The sequence below is a fragment of the Chionomys nivalis genome, chromosome X (assembly GCF_950005125.1).
Source record: "Chionomys nivalis chromosome X, mChiNiv1.1, whole genome shotgun sequence".
NCBI classification, from domain to species: Eukaryota; Metazoa; Chordata; class Mammalia; order Rodentia; family Cricetidae; genus Chionomys; species Chionomys nivalis.
The window spans coordinates 98,576,342-98,590,135 of NC_080112.1; the positions used below are offsets into that span (position 1 = coordinate 98,576,342).

The 13,794-nt window shown below is 39.2% G+C and overlaps 1 protein-coding gene and 1 pseudogene across 6 annotated transcripts; one reads left to right on the plus strand and one right to left on the minus strand.

Moving 5' to 3' along the window:
• Positions 1-643: 643 nt before the first annotated feature.
• On the minus strand, positions 644-3,658 carry Tceal1 (transcription elongation factor A like 1). 6 transcript variants are annotated; one of them, XM_057760037.1, is made up of 3 exons: positions 3,573-3,648; positions 2,414-2,878; positions 644-1,416 (listed from the first exon to the last, which is right to left on the minus strand). In XM_057760037.1, the coding sequence occupies exons 2-3, from the start codon at positions 2,846-2,848 to the stop codon at positions 1,366-1,368; spliced, it is 486 nt and encodes a 161-aa protein (XP_057616020.1). In that variant the 5' UTR covers positions 2,849-2,878; positions 3,573-3,648; the 3' UTR covers positions 644-1,365. The 6 variants fall into 6 exon arrangements, with proteins under 6 accessions (XP_057616020.1, XP_057616014.1, XP_057616015.1 ...); XM_057760031.1 differs by lacking the exon at positions 644-1,416 and having other exon boundaries at positions 1,698-2,878; positions 3,577-3,658; XM_057760032.1 differs by lacking the exon at positions 644-1,416 and having other exon boundaries at positions 1,698-2,873; positions 3,577-3,654.
• Positions 3,659-10,621: 6,963 nt separating this feature from the next.
• Positions 10,622-11,022, plus strand: LOC130868534 (acyl-protein thioesterase 1-like; annotated as a pseudogene).
• The last annotated feature ends 2,772 nt before the right edge of the window (positions 11,023-13,794 follow it).

Here is a 13,794-nt window from a genome sequence, read left to right on the forward strand (position 1 = left end):
TATATGATTTATATGTATGCATGTTATATACACATATACAATGCCATCTATGAATGCATTTTGTATATGGAAAATAGTATACATGTGTGCTTATTTGTCTATAGGATTTTCATTGCTTCTCATGTGGATTAACTTATTTGACCATTTTCCAATAGATAAACTGAGGTGTTTGTTTTGTAAGTATATAACATATTTCCAATATTTTATTCCAGTTTTACACGTATCAATACAATATTTTTAATATTTGTTATTCACATTTTTGAGACAAGACCTCACTGTGTAGCTCTTGTTGACACAGAACTCACTATGTAGAGCAGTCTTGAACTTACGGAGATCTGCCTGCCTACTGTGTGCTAGTATTAAAGGCATGTGGCACCATACCCAGTGTGGTGCCCATCTCCTTAACTTTAAGGAGTTGGAATGAGATGGAGTATGGAAGGTAATGGAGAATGGTTGGCTAATGAATGTCATGTTGCACTAAGGAAAAATAAATTCTGGTGTTTTACTGCACAGTGAGAACATCTATCTGTGCACACGTTGCTGCTGTGGATTATTGAAGACAGGAATGTACCAGTTTGTATTTTTGTTGGGAGACTTTGTTTTTGATTTATTTTTCACATAGAGTCTCACTCTATAGCTCATACTGGCCTAGAACTCACTGTGTAGCCCAGTCTGCCCCCATCTTGAGGCAACCCTCTTCCTCAACTTCCCAAAAGTTGGGATTTCAGGCTTCATTTACTATCACGTGGGCATTAACGTCTATCTTCCTCTTTACTTTACACCTGTTAACTGAGTGGATAAGGCAATTATGCAAGAAGCCCCTGAGAGAAAATGCTAAGGTCGATAAGGCGACAGAGATTACAGTTAACCTTGGTCATGTGGAAAGGGAGTTCCTACTCTAATCACACAGCATCTTACAAATCTGACTTCCTATCCCAGGTCTCCGTGACCTCATGCTTGAGTCCAGGAAGGAACAAGAGACTTTGAGAGAAAAAAAATCATGGAATGAGCCATTTTGCCTAGCATCTTAAAAAAAATTATGCATTCTTTTACTGTATCAAAGACTTAACAGCCTTGTGACTATATACACTTGGGTGTGTTTAATAGTAAAGCTGAAGGAAAGAATATTCTCCATAGATACAGAGGAGGCACACTACAGTTGTGGCTCACTAGGGATTACAAACCAGGTATTACACAGTGAGGATATTTGCAGAATATGGTCCAATGGAAACATCAGGATCTAGCAGCAAGGGCAGCTGGGCCTGGTAGGTATGGCAATGCATATGAGCGCAGCAGAGCATGAACAGACTATGGCACTCACTTGGAATCTCACAGGAATCTTGGCTGAGCACAAGAGAGATTTCTTTAGTTCTTATTCTCCTCTGCTCCAAAGGATTCTCTAGAGATTGGGAGGACCTACAAAAAAAAAAAAAAAAAAAGAGTTCAAAGAATCTTTTCCTCTTAGTTTCTCTTAGTTTCACAGCAGTTCCGGAAGGTGTTTTCTACTAGTATTTAACTTGGAAAATGTTTTTCCTACTGATAGTAAAGAGCTCATTTATATTTCTGCCTAAGAGATTCAGAAGAGGGGCTAGGGAGATGGCTCAGTGGTTAAGAGCATGTGTTGCTCTTCCAAAGGACTTGGGTTCAAATCCCAGCACCCACATGGTGGCTCACAACCATCTGAAACTCCAGTTCCATACACCTGGTGTACCTACATGTAGGCAAAACACCCATACACATAAAATAAAATAAAATAAAAAAATCTTAGAAAAAGATTCAGAAGAAACATAGTATTAACTTCTAAGTTCTGATAAATATTTATTAAGGATCACATTGTCTTTATAAGCTGATTAGCAAGTTTTGTTTTTTTAGAATTGCTTCACATTTTTCACTTACATTGTTTGTTAAGCAACATAAATAAAATGTATTCATCATGAAAAGTGAGACTTTAGATAAAGCAAAATTTAAAAAATATAAAAATCACCTATTATCCTTTACCACACAGATAACCAATGTCAGTTAGTCTTTAAGTATATAGTTTTAAGCTTTTCTTTGCATATTAATATATAAATGTGTTTTCCTTTTACAAAAATGGGATGCTATGTATATACCTTTTGCTTTTATCACCTCACATTTATAATGTTTCTCTTTCCATGCAAATGGATCGGACTCGGATTTTAGAACGTTAAAGAAAAAAAAAAACAATAAAAGGAATCCTGTGCCAGTTACAAGTCAAACACCTGAAATAAAACTGCACAAAAAATTACAACTAAGAAAGAAAAAAGCATGTAAGAAGATGAGTCCAGGGAGCAATACTCTTATCAAGCAAAACAAAGAAAGGTGGAACACATTAAATAGGGTAAGGGCGGCTCCGTTTTGCCTTCCAATGCATTATCATCAGTTTATTTCGTACTCGCTTCATCTCTTCCAACTCATCCGCTGCCTGTATCATTTCTTCATTGCTTAAATTTCTGCCATGGATGTCTCCTCTGAACCGAGGGCGGAAACGGGCCAGCCTTTCTTTGAAACTTCCCTCCTCTAGCTTGTGTTTGCCCACCCCACATGGAGGTTGCTCCATGGCAGGACGGCCCTCGAACAGGTTCTTGTGCGAGAGGCACTCCTGCGGAGGACGATCTTCCGACAGCAGCATATCTGGCAGCAGCTCAGGCAGAAGCTCTTCAGGAAAGAACTCCTCCTCTGAGGACTGCTCCTCGGAGGACAGATCCTCTGAGGACTGCTCCTCCTCGGAGCACTGATTTTCAGGAGACTGCTCCACCGGAGGCTGTTCTTCCTCGGTCTTTAGAGGGCTCTGTGCGAGTTCTTCATTTTCTTTGCCCGAGTTTTCCATGCTGACAATTTTCTTCTTCAAGCAGCTGTTCTTGAGACAAGAAAAAGCAGACCAGAGTCACAATACTTGGTGGGCTGTATAAACACCCTGGCTCTGAGTTTCAATCCCTGCCTTTGCCCGACTGAGGCGGGTGGTTTTAAACCTTAGTTTACTACCAGACTCTTAGGCTCTCCGGCCCGCGGCTGCGGAGCAGCCCCTCCTTCCCGAAAGACCACCATTTTTCCCGGCAGGCTTTGCCACAAGGCCTCTCCTGCAATGACAGGGGCGGAGCTGTGAGGTCCGCGAACTGTTCCCCTCCGAGTTCGGTCTCAGACCGCCCCCCCCCCCACCCTGTCCCACTGCCCAGCCTTACCCCGACCTCCGGCCCGTGTGGCCCCTTTTGAGGAGCCTGGGTGAGACCCGAAAATCTACAAATAGACGCCAGACAGAGTAGGGGGCGGGGACAGGGGGGGGAGAAGCGGACCCGGTGACGCACACCCCTTTCTGTGGGGGATCAGCTAACCCAGAGACAGATCCCTTGGGGTTCACCTTCCTCAGACCTCACATAGAACATCATCCTTTGTACCCCACCCCACTCCCAAGACCACCATTTTCTGCACCGAAATTGTGGGCGGGGGGCGGGGCTGGAGCATAGTGGAAGCTCGGATTCTGCCTTGCAGGTACGATCCGCTGGCTACAAGGCACCTCTGACAGTCACCAAATCTAGAGGATCCAGGGAACTTACTTACTTCTGCTTTCCTTCTCGACCAAAGGGTAATAGAAAGACGGTGTCTGGACAGGCAAAAATGACTGGGACGAGAGGGACTTGGGCAGACATAGGCTCCTGGTCACGTGAGGGGCGCGCGTCACTCCCAGGCTCAGATCCCTAGTAACCACTTTGGCGACCATTTGGCACCATTTGCCAGAATCTTTTGACCTCAGACACAACGGACATTTTCACTTACACCCCCCCACACCCCTTTATTTGCCTTTTCTTGGTTGCTAGAGAGGACTGGCATCTGGTTCCCCAGGGTTGCCTCTTTCCCACTGCATCGCCAACGCTATGTCTCAGTCTCACTTTCCACTCAGCTACTGAGACCTCAGGTTTCCCCTTTCCTTTAGACCGTGCACTGAAATGTCACTGTTTCATCCCCATAAACCAAGTTAATGTGGTCAGTATCGGCAACATGACAGATGCCTGTAATCCCAGCACTCAGGGTACAGAGACAATAGAATTGCCCCAAATGAGAGGGCAGCCTGTTCTCTCTTCATAGCCAGTTCCAGGCCACTCTGAACTACACAGCAAAATTCTGGCAGCAAAACAAAACTTTTCAAGGGCACAGGACAGATGGCTTAGCATGTAAGAGTTCTTGTCCTTGCAGAGGAACTGTGTGTGATTCCCAGCGCCCGTGCAGTAGCTCACAACCCCGCAATAACTGTTTCTAGGTATCCTACCCCCAAGGACAGCAGGCACACGCATAGTGCACAGACACACATCAAGTAAAACTCACACATAAGGTAAATGAATCTGAAAAAATACCCCTCAAATACTGATTTTTGTGCTTAACCCACATCCCCATCTAATATCCTGTCATTTCCATGATAGTTAATCTTTCGTTTTTCTTTCCAACTTTTTTTGTTCTTGAGCCCATCAACTATGTCATAAATAGAAACTCTAGGATAAATTAGTCAGCATCGGATTCTACACCTCTTAAGTGTATAAAGTATGTAAATCTAATGACTGTACTTTGATTGATATACATCAAAACATGCTTGTGTCCATCTACATCTACAATAGTCAAGAGAACTTTTTTGTTCTGTGAAGTGGGAAAGCACTTAGTGCACAATGTGTTATTATTCTCCCCTCCGTATAAATCACCATCATTTCATAGTTACTATTCATAGTGGAAGAAATAGATTTCACAGAAACCCTAAACTCTTAATAATGAACTTTTGGTCTTGTGGTTGAAAAGGCTGACATTAATTTGTTAGACCAACAAATATTTGGGTCTTGAGGTAGCCGAACCCCAAAAGATAGATGCAACAGATAAGACATTCTGTATTAAACTATGTAATAACTCAGCTGACCACATAATAGCAGGATTAAAATCATGTATACCTAGTTTGTTGTCATCACAAATGGTACATGTTTTGGCCTGTACCTTTTTATGATCTTTAACCTAAAGCCTACTTCTCACCTATCTAAAAAGCATGAATGCCACTTCCTTATGCAGATTTTTCTTCCAGAGAGGGAACTCTTTTTTTTTTTTTTTCTGTTTTATACTTCCAGGGTAACTAGGCATCAGATCTGTGAGAGTTCTGAAATCTACTTTTCTTTCTAAACCTAAGCAGTTTTGAGATCTTTCTAAACATAAGTCATAAGAGCTAGTTAATAATGAGCCTGAGCTAATAGGCCAAATAGTTTATATATATGTCTCTGTGTGTTTCTTTGAGACTGAATGGTTGCGGGACCAGGTGGGGCAGAAACTTCCATTTGCATAGTGAGTAATCTTTAGTAGACTTTTCAGTGACTTAACTTCTTTATGTAAAAAATTGTATAAAATAATAGTACCTACCCTGTAGGATCAATAAGAGGAGTAAACAAGTCAATGATATAGTATATAGTGATTAGCATATAGAAAGTGTTCTGTAAGTTAACTGTGATGTAGTAGGTGTAGTTAAGGTAGCATGGCATAGTATTATCAATACCCTAACGCTTCTTTTACTTTAAGTATTGTTAACCAGTTGTGGTGGTGCATCTCTTTAATCTCAGCACTCGGGAGGTACATGTAGAGGCAGACACAGAGGCAGTCATCCCTCTTTGAGTTTGAGACCAGTCTAGTCTACATAGAGGATTCTGAATCAGCCGGATCTACGTAGGGAGACATAGTCTAAAAGAGAAGGGAAGAAGTGGTGGTGGGCAAGAATTTACTATAAATATTTTAACCAAATGAAATGCTAAATAAACTCCCTTGGTTCACTTGCTTTTAGTTGACTTTAAAAGTCACTGTATTTCTCCTGCTTTTGTGTCCTCAGGGTTGGCTCTCCCACTTTTACACCTTCAGGGCCAGCTCTACTGTGTTATTCAGGCGAGGTGTAGTGGTCAGTCTCTCAAGTGCTGCACCCGGTGAGGGACAGGGACAGCTCTCCTGCTTTTATGACCTCAGGGCCAATTTCCCAACTGCCACAGGCAGCGAGGGATGAGGATATGGAAGATTACTCTCACTTGCCCATGCTACCATATGGCAGATAAGGGATGGGACCAAATCTCCCAGGCTCACATTCTTAGGGTTGTTCCCCTGCACCCCTGTCAAAAAGGTCAGGTCTACTGTGCTGCTGAGAAAAGGTACAGGGCACACTTTCTGGAGTGCTGCAGCTGGAGAGAGGGAGGATCAGCTCCCTTATCTGCTGTAGGTGGTAGGGGCAAGGGACAAGAGATCTAGCAGGCTGACCAACCCTATAGCTACCCAGGCTCAGAACCAGGGTTATGAGTTGATCCACCCCAACATCCACCCCATCTGTGATCTGCTGGAGCGTATGAAGGTGCCGGTCCTGGAGACCCAAAGCTGCAGGATCTCCATGACACAGGGCAACAACAGGGCATCCAAGAGGAGCCCCAGTGAGCAATCAGTATTTAAGGTATAGCCGAAACCAGAGGCCTTGGACCAGAGAAATGACTCTTTGCAATGAACATCTGCAAATAAAAATGTATGGACAGAAGGAAAAACTGTGTCACACTACAGCTTCCACGATGAGATTTCTCTCTCTCTTTTTATTTCTCTCAAATTTTATTTTATTTTTTGGGGGGAGGAGGTTGCAAGGGCAGAAGGCAGATATGAAGGGATGAGGAGATGAATGGAATCAAGATGCCTGATGTGAAAGACACAAAGACTAAATAAAAAGAAAGTTAAAAAAAAAGGAAATTCTTCCAATGTCTGATGATTTCTGGACTCCCATTAGAGAAAAATAGCGGTTCATTTAACACCCTTGAAAATAAAGTCACTACATTTGAAGGTCACACTGCCAAATAATATGAGTCTCCCACTAGCATTGCTGTAGATAATAATCTGATGTGTGCATTTTACTTAAGTTACTTTTCAGGGACATGAAGTCCACTTTCGCTGAAAGTACTCATTCTTCACTTGAGCCTACAGATAGTGACAAAAACAAGGTTTTAGAAAAGCTTGTCACTTCTGTGTTCACGTTATTTTTGCTAGCTTAACTTTTGGGTCTGATTTCTGTTCAACTCAGCACATAGTCATGTTAGCTGCACAAGAAATGCATGGAAACTTCTCCTTCTGAGGCCGAAAATGACAAGACAAAGGCAACCAAAAATATTTCCAAGGTTCACAGAAGCATCACAATTCCATGCTTCTGTGTGTACCAACATCTAGGTTTCACAATACTCCATTTCAGACCACTGGAGGGGTGCCTTAATCTACAGTCATTTATTTCTCCTTTCCTGAGGATAAAAAAGAGTTTGAAACCTGGACTGGTTTGAAATGTTTTTCCCCTGGGAGGTCCTAGTCTTTTCTCATTTTGTTGGTATTACAAATAAATCATTTTTTCTTGGCCTAGCAACTTGTTCTTATTTCTTTGATTCCCTTTTCAGCCATGAGTAAATGGACTTGGATTGAGTAACAGTACTACTTGGCTTATTCTCAAAGTGATACTTTATGTAATATTTACACAAATATAGTCCCTCTGAGGCCCCATTTTTAGGGTTAACTTCCCCCAATTAATTATTTCAGCTATTTCTGAATTGGCATTTATGTTGATGGGTACTCCCTACAGGTTCCTGAGTTGCTGAGCTTGTTGAAAAGTTCTAGCAGGGACACTCAGCTATTCATGGACTCCTGACTAAAGAACAGTTGCTTCCTCCATTAGGGAAGGTTGCTCTCTTCCACCGAATATACTGCCTCAGCAAGGAGTCCTCACGGAGTGGTGAAGGAGTAAGGAGACACCTACTTAAGCCAGCCAGATCAACTGAATCAATCCAGGTGATTGATGAGGTGACAGATTTTTACATCCTCCTGAATTTGTAACTGTCCAAAAATATTGCATATTCTGCTTAATGTGGAGCACAGTGCTTTCTTCCACCCTCTTCATTCTATTCATTTTAGTATAGACACTAGACGGCTGTAGATGTCTAGTTTGTAGTACAGTTTTCTTTGATTAAAAATAGATTTTTTTTCATATAATAAATTCTGATTATGGTTTTTCCCTCCCCCCTGCTGTTGTATGGAGGCTGCTTGCTCGTTCCCAGCTGCTCAGCCGCGGAATAATCACACAGAAATCATATTATTTGCAATACTGTTTGGCCAATAGATTAAGCGTTTTTCTGGCTAACTCATATCTTAAATTAACCCATCCCCATTAATCTGTGTATCACCACAAAGCTGTGGCTTACTGGATAAAGTTCCAGTATTTGTCTCCTGTGGGGCTACATGGTTTCTCCTGACTCTGCCTTCTTTTCCCCAGCATTCAGTTTAGTTTTCCCTGCCTAGTTAAGTTCTGCCTTGCTATAGGCCAAAGCAGTTTCTTTATTAACCAATGATATTCACAGCATACAGAGGGGAATCCCACATCACCCTGCTCTTCCAAGTTCCTTCCTACCTTCTCTCATATCTGGATCCACACCCTGTCCTTTTCTTTTGGAAAAGAAACAGGCAACTAAGGAATAGTAACAAAATAAGATATTAAAATAAAAGCAAATAAATTGGAATAAGACAAAACAACCAAAGGAAAAAGAACCAAAGAATAAGCATACAAAGTGCATGTGTACACAGAAACACACAGGATTACACACATAGGGGTACCATAAATACACAAAACTAGAAACCATGATACATATACAGAAGGACCTATAAGGATGATGATGATAACAACAACAATAAATAAAATACCCTGACAACATTATGAGAAAAAAACCTTCAATGATGGTGTTGAGTTTGCTTTGTGTTAGCCATCTACTGCTGGGGATGGGGTCTTCCCTTAAGAGTGATTTGTTTCCCCAGTGAGACTCCAGAATGCCTGCTACAAAATATTCATTTAAGGCCTACCAACAGTACCAAACAATAAGATAAACTTAGCAAGTTCAGGAGAAATGTCAGTTAAACAAATTGACTCTGTGTAAAAAGAATATCTTTTCCTTTTTGTGTGAGGCATTCAAGAGGTCCCCCTGTAATCTGGTTCCCTTCCTCTTATTTTTAAGCACAGCTTCTCAGGGTGGGAATGCATACTTTCCTTTTCTGCAGATTGAAGATTTGAAGGAAAATTTAGTTCTTTCCAATGGAGTCTTACTGGGTATATAAACCACACTTAAGGACAGGATCCATGCCATATGTTGAATGACCAACACAAAATTAACTCAATGGACCAGGTGGTGGTATGTTAAATCCCAGCAGAGGCAGAGGCAGGTGGATCTCCAAGTGGCAGATCTATGAGTTCTAGGAGAGCCTAATCTAATCCAGGACAGCTAGGACTGCTCAGAGAAACTCTGTCTCACAAAAACAAAAACAAAAAAACCCAAAAAACCAAAAACCAAAAAGCTCAACAACTACAACAATAGCAACAACAACAACAACAGCAAAAAAAAACCTAAAAAAAGCTAATTCAATAGCATTTTTGAAGTTTTTTTTTTTTTTTTTTTTTTTTTTTTTTTTTTTTTTTTTTTGTCTCATGTTGCTTTATTTGGGCATTTAATAAAATAAATCCTGCTGGTATTTTGCTTGTAGACTATAGTTACCAATATAGTGATTTTATGGTTTTGTGGGGGGTCTTTTTTAAAATTCTGGCTTGTTTTTTGTTTATTATCTGATGAGAAAGAGAAAGGAAGCCTGGAGTTTGTTGGGTGGGGAGGTGGGGAGGATCTGGGAAGAATTGTAGGATGAAAAAAAGAAGATAGAATTGTCTCTGAAAGTTTCTGAAGTTGTATAAAATTTATTCTTGGTTAGAACATGGTAAGTTGGAGGGTAAGATAGAGGAATTTTGAGGAAATAGAAGCAGGATTTCTTTCTTTTTTTAATTAAATTTATTTATTTATTAATTAAAGATTTCTGCCTCCTCCCCGCCACCGCCTCCCATTTCCCTCCCCCTCCCCCAAACACGTCCCCCTCCCTCATCAGCCCTGAGAGCAATCAGGGTTCCCTGCCCTGTGGGAAGTCCAAGGACCACCCACCTCCATCCAGGTCTAGTAAGGTGAGCATCCAAACTGCCTAGGCTCCCACAAAGCCAGTACATACAGTAGGATCAAAAACCCACTGCCATTGTTCTTGAGTTCTCAGTAGTCCTCATTGTCCGTTATGTTCAGCAAGTCCGGTTTTATCCCATGCTTTTTCAGACCCAGGCTAGCTGGCCTTGGTGAGTTCCCGATGGAACATCCCCATTGTCTCAGTGTGCGGGTGCACCCCTCGCAGTCCTGAGTTCCTTGCTCGTGCTCTCTCTCCTTCTGCTCCTCCTTTGGATCGTGAGACTTCAGTCCGGTGAGGATTTATTTCTGAACATTTGGGGTATGAGTGTGGGGGTGAAAAGATCCGACTTAATACTTGTAACTTACAACCTGTGATGAAGATATTGCCAGGTCCTACTTCCAAAGGAAGATGTAAATCTACAGAACGCACCACAGCAGTGACACATTTGCCTAGCGTGCATAAGGTACTGGGTTCAATTCTCACTATACAAAAAAGAAAAACACATTTTAATGGTAAGTTCTAGGAAGGTACAAATTGTTCTCATGAAAATATTGGTGACAATAAATACGCAAGGTGAAATGTAACTGCTCTTAATGTTCTCTCTGCTGAACTGATTACATTAAATGTGAATTTGACTATGCCTTCTTTCTTTCATATTATTGGACTTTAACCATATTTCCAGGATCATGATCTGTGATTAAACAGCAGAAAATGGAAACGCTTTGATGGATCAAGAGATGAAGAATGGCTTTCTTCTAACAATAATTTTAGGAAGATTTTTCTCAGGGCCCTATCAGTGGTATTAAAGATATTTCTATTCTCCACTGCTATGGAGATTGTGACTCTTTGGTTCTTCTAATGTTTGTTTCTCTTACTATTAAAATCTAAAAGCAGGCAATGTAATCTTCAAAAATCTATGAAGGCAAGATGCATAGTTCATGTCTTCAGGAAATGATGGCTGTCAAGCAAATCATTGATAAACTCCTGCTTCACATTGATTGATATCACTATGATGCCTTGTGTAGACATACACTAGCACTATTGTAGTAGTGTATAAATCTTTCCTTATACTTAATATTAAAATTTATAAAGTTTACAGTGTTAAAATGTTTTGCAAATGCATACCAATGATACAGAATAAACAATGTCTATACATAGATTTGTATAATAGAATCCAGAATATACTAGTATCATAGTAGGTGAAGCAGCTAACTACTTCCTTTCAAATGTAATTCTGCAAAATAAAACACTGCAACCAGAAGTTTTATAATGTGATTTGAAAATTACTAGAATGTTTATTTAAAAAAATCATTTAGTGCTAAACAAGCAGTTAAGATATAAGTGACTTGTTACTTATGTGCTTTAGACTACAAATTTATTCCATCATTGCTTAGTCATCATTCAGTATCTATATTTTTAAAAAATGTATTCATGGTGGTTGTGATACATTAGATGACATACTAGGGCAAATGCTTTTAAATGCCAAAAGAGTATTGCTGCCTTAAATTAAAGGTCTTTTTATTTGATCATGTTTTTCTTTCCTTTGACACTTCTATTTATTATTTTCCCTTTTCAAGGAAAAAATGTTCTTTCTTGATTTTTCCATAGCTTACCCAATATTGTCTCTCTGTTATAGAAATCTATCATCATACATTGTAATTTCCCATTGTGTGTCACAGGCATATAGCATTTCAAGTCTAGGTAACTTCAAAAGAAGGAAGCATACTGCTTTAATACACTACATATTTCTAATAACTAGCCATATTTCAAATAAATTAGCCCAGATTTTACCTGTATAGTTTTCAGAATCTTCGGTCCAGGTAGTATTTATTTCTCTGTAAAAACCTCAAAGTTTAATTCATTTTTTGGTGTGTTCAGACATGTTGGCAACTGGTTTTAGAAACAAATTTCTAAAATTATTAGATCTTTTTACAGAATAGTTCTTGTCTGCACATGTGTTATGTTTGAAAACCAGCTAATGTACAAGATGGGCAATTAGAAACTTTTATTTTTTTATCTGACAATGAACTAATTGGAATTTTTATTTTAGTTGAGTTATATTTTGAAATTTAGCCCCCTTCATAAATATTAAAATAGCAATCATTTAATTTTAAATTGTCAAAATATCCAGAATAGAGGGAAGATATTAAAATGAAGTTATGGGTATAAATGTTAATTAGAATGTTTCTTTTATATATGATATATTTGCCACACAGTTGAAAATGGAGTAAAAACCAAAGTGATTTATGAATTGTTTACCTTTTGTGCTATATTCCAAATGACCAGATAATATTAAGACGGCATGACCACTGAACGAAAAATGGGTTAAAACAGAAATTGAGGAAGAAATTAGAAACATTTAGAACTGAATGCAAATGAAAACACAACACATACAAACTTAAGGAATAAAATGAAAGCTGCTCTAAGAAGCAAGTTCATAGCACTAAATGTGTACATAAAAGAGGAAAGATATTATATTAGTAATTAAACAGCACACCTGAAAGCTCAGGAACAAAAGGAAGAAATAACATGCAAGGGGAGTAGATGGCAAGAACACAGACTGAAATCAATAAAATAGAAATGAACAAACACACAAAAATAAAAAAGATCAATGAGATGAACTATTTCTTTGAGAAAAATCAATAAGATTGACAAAAAAACCTTAGCAAAATTAACTAAATGGTGGAGAGCAAAGATCCAAATTAACAAAATTAGAGATTAAAAGGGGGACATAACAATAGAAACCAAGGAAATCCAGAGAATCATAAGAACATAGCTTAAAAACCTAGACTATAGAAAATTGGGAAATTTAAAAGAAAGGTATAGTTTTCTGAATATATGTGATCTAGCAAAGTTAAATCAACATCAGATAAGCAATTTAAACAGTCCTATAATCCCTAGCGAATTAGAAGCCAACAATAAAAGTCTCCCAACCCAAAAAATCCAGGACCAGAACGTTTTAGTGCAGAATTCTACCAGACTTTCAAAGAAGGGGATGTCAATATTCCTTAAATTGTTTTACAAAACAGGAACAAGAGGAACAATGCTCAGTTATTTTACAAGGTCACAGTTACCCTGATACCTAAACTACATAAAGACCCAACAAAGAGAGAGAAGTACAGACCAATTCCCCTTATGTACAATGATACAAGAGTTTTCTATAAAATGCTTGGAAACTGAATCTGAGAATACATCAAAAAGACTAGCCACCATGATAAAGTAGGTCTCATCACAGAAAGGCAACGTTGTCTCAACATTCTTAAACTGATAAATATAACCCACCATATAAACAGACTGAAAAACAAGACCACACGATCATCTTATTAGCTACAGAAAGGCCTTTGACAAAATCTAACCCTTCATGATAAAAGTCCCAGAAAGATTAGAGATACAATGGATGTAGCTCAACATAATAAAGGAAATTTGTAGCAAGCCCATAGCCAGCATTAACCCATATGGAGATAAACTCAAAGCAATTCTACTTAAATCAGGAACAAGACAAAGTTGTTCACTGTCTCCATACATATTCAATATAGTACTTGAAGTCTTAGCTAGAACAATAAGACAACTGAAGGAGATCAAAGGGATGCGAATTGGAAGAAAAGAAGTGAAAGTATTTTTATTTGCAGATGTTATGATTGTATGAATCAACAACTTAAAAAAACTCCACCAGGAAACTCCTAGAGCTGATAAACACTTTCAGCAAAGTAGCAGGATACAAAATTAACACACAAAAATCAGTAGCCTTCTTATATACAAATGATAAATAGATGG

Excerpts from the sequence above, each read along its gene's own strand:
- Tceal1 (XM_057760031.1), bottom strand. The coding sequence starts at position 2,848 with ATGGAAAACTCGGGCAAAGAAAATGAAGAACTCGCACAGAGCCCTCTA.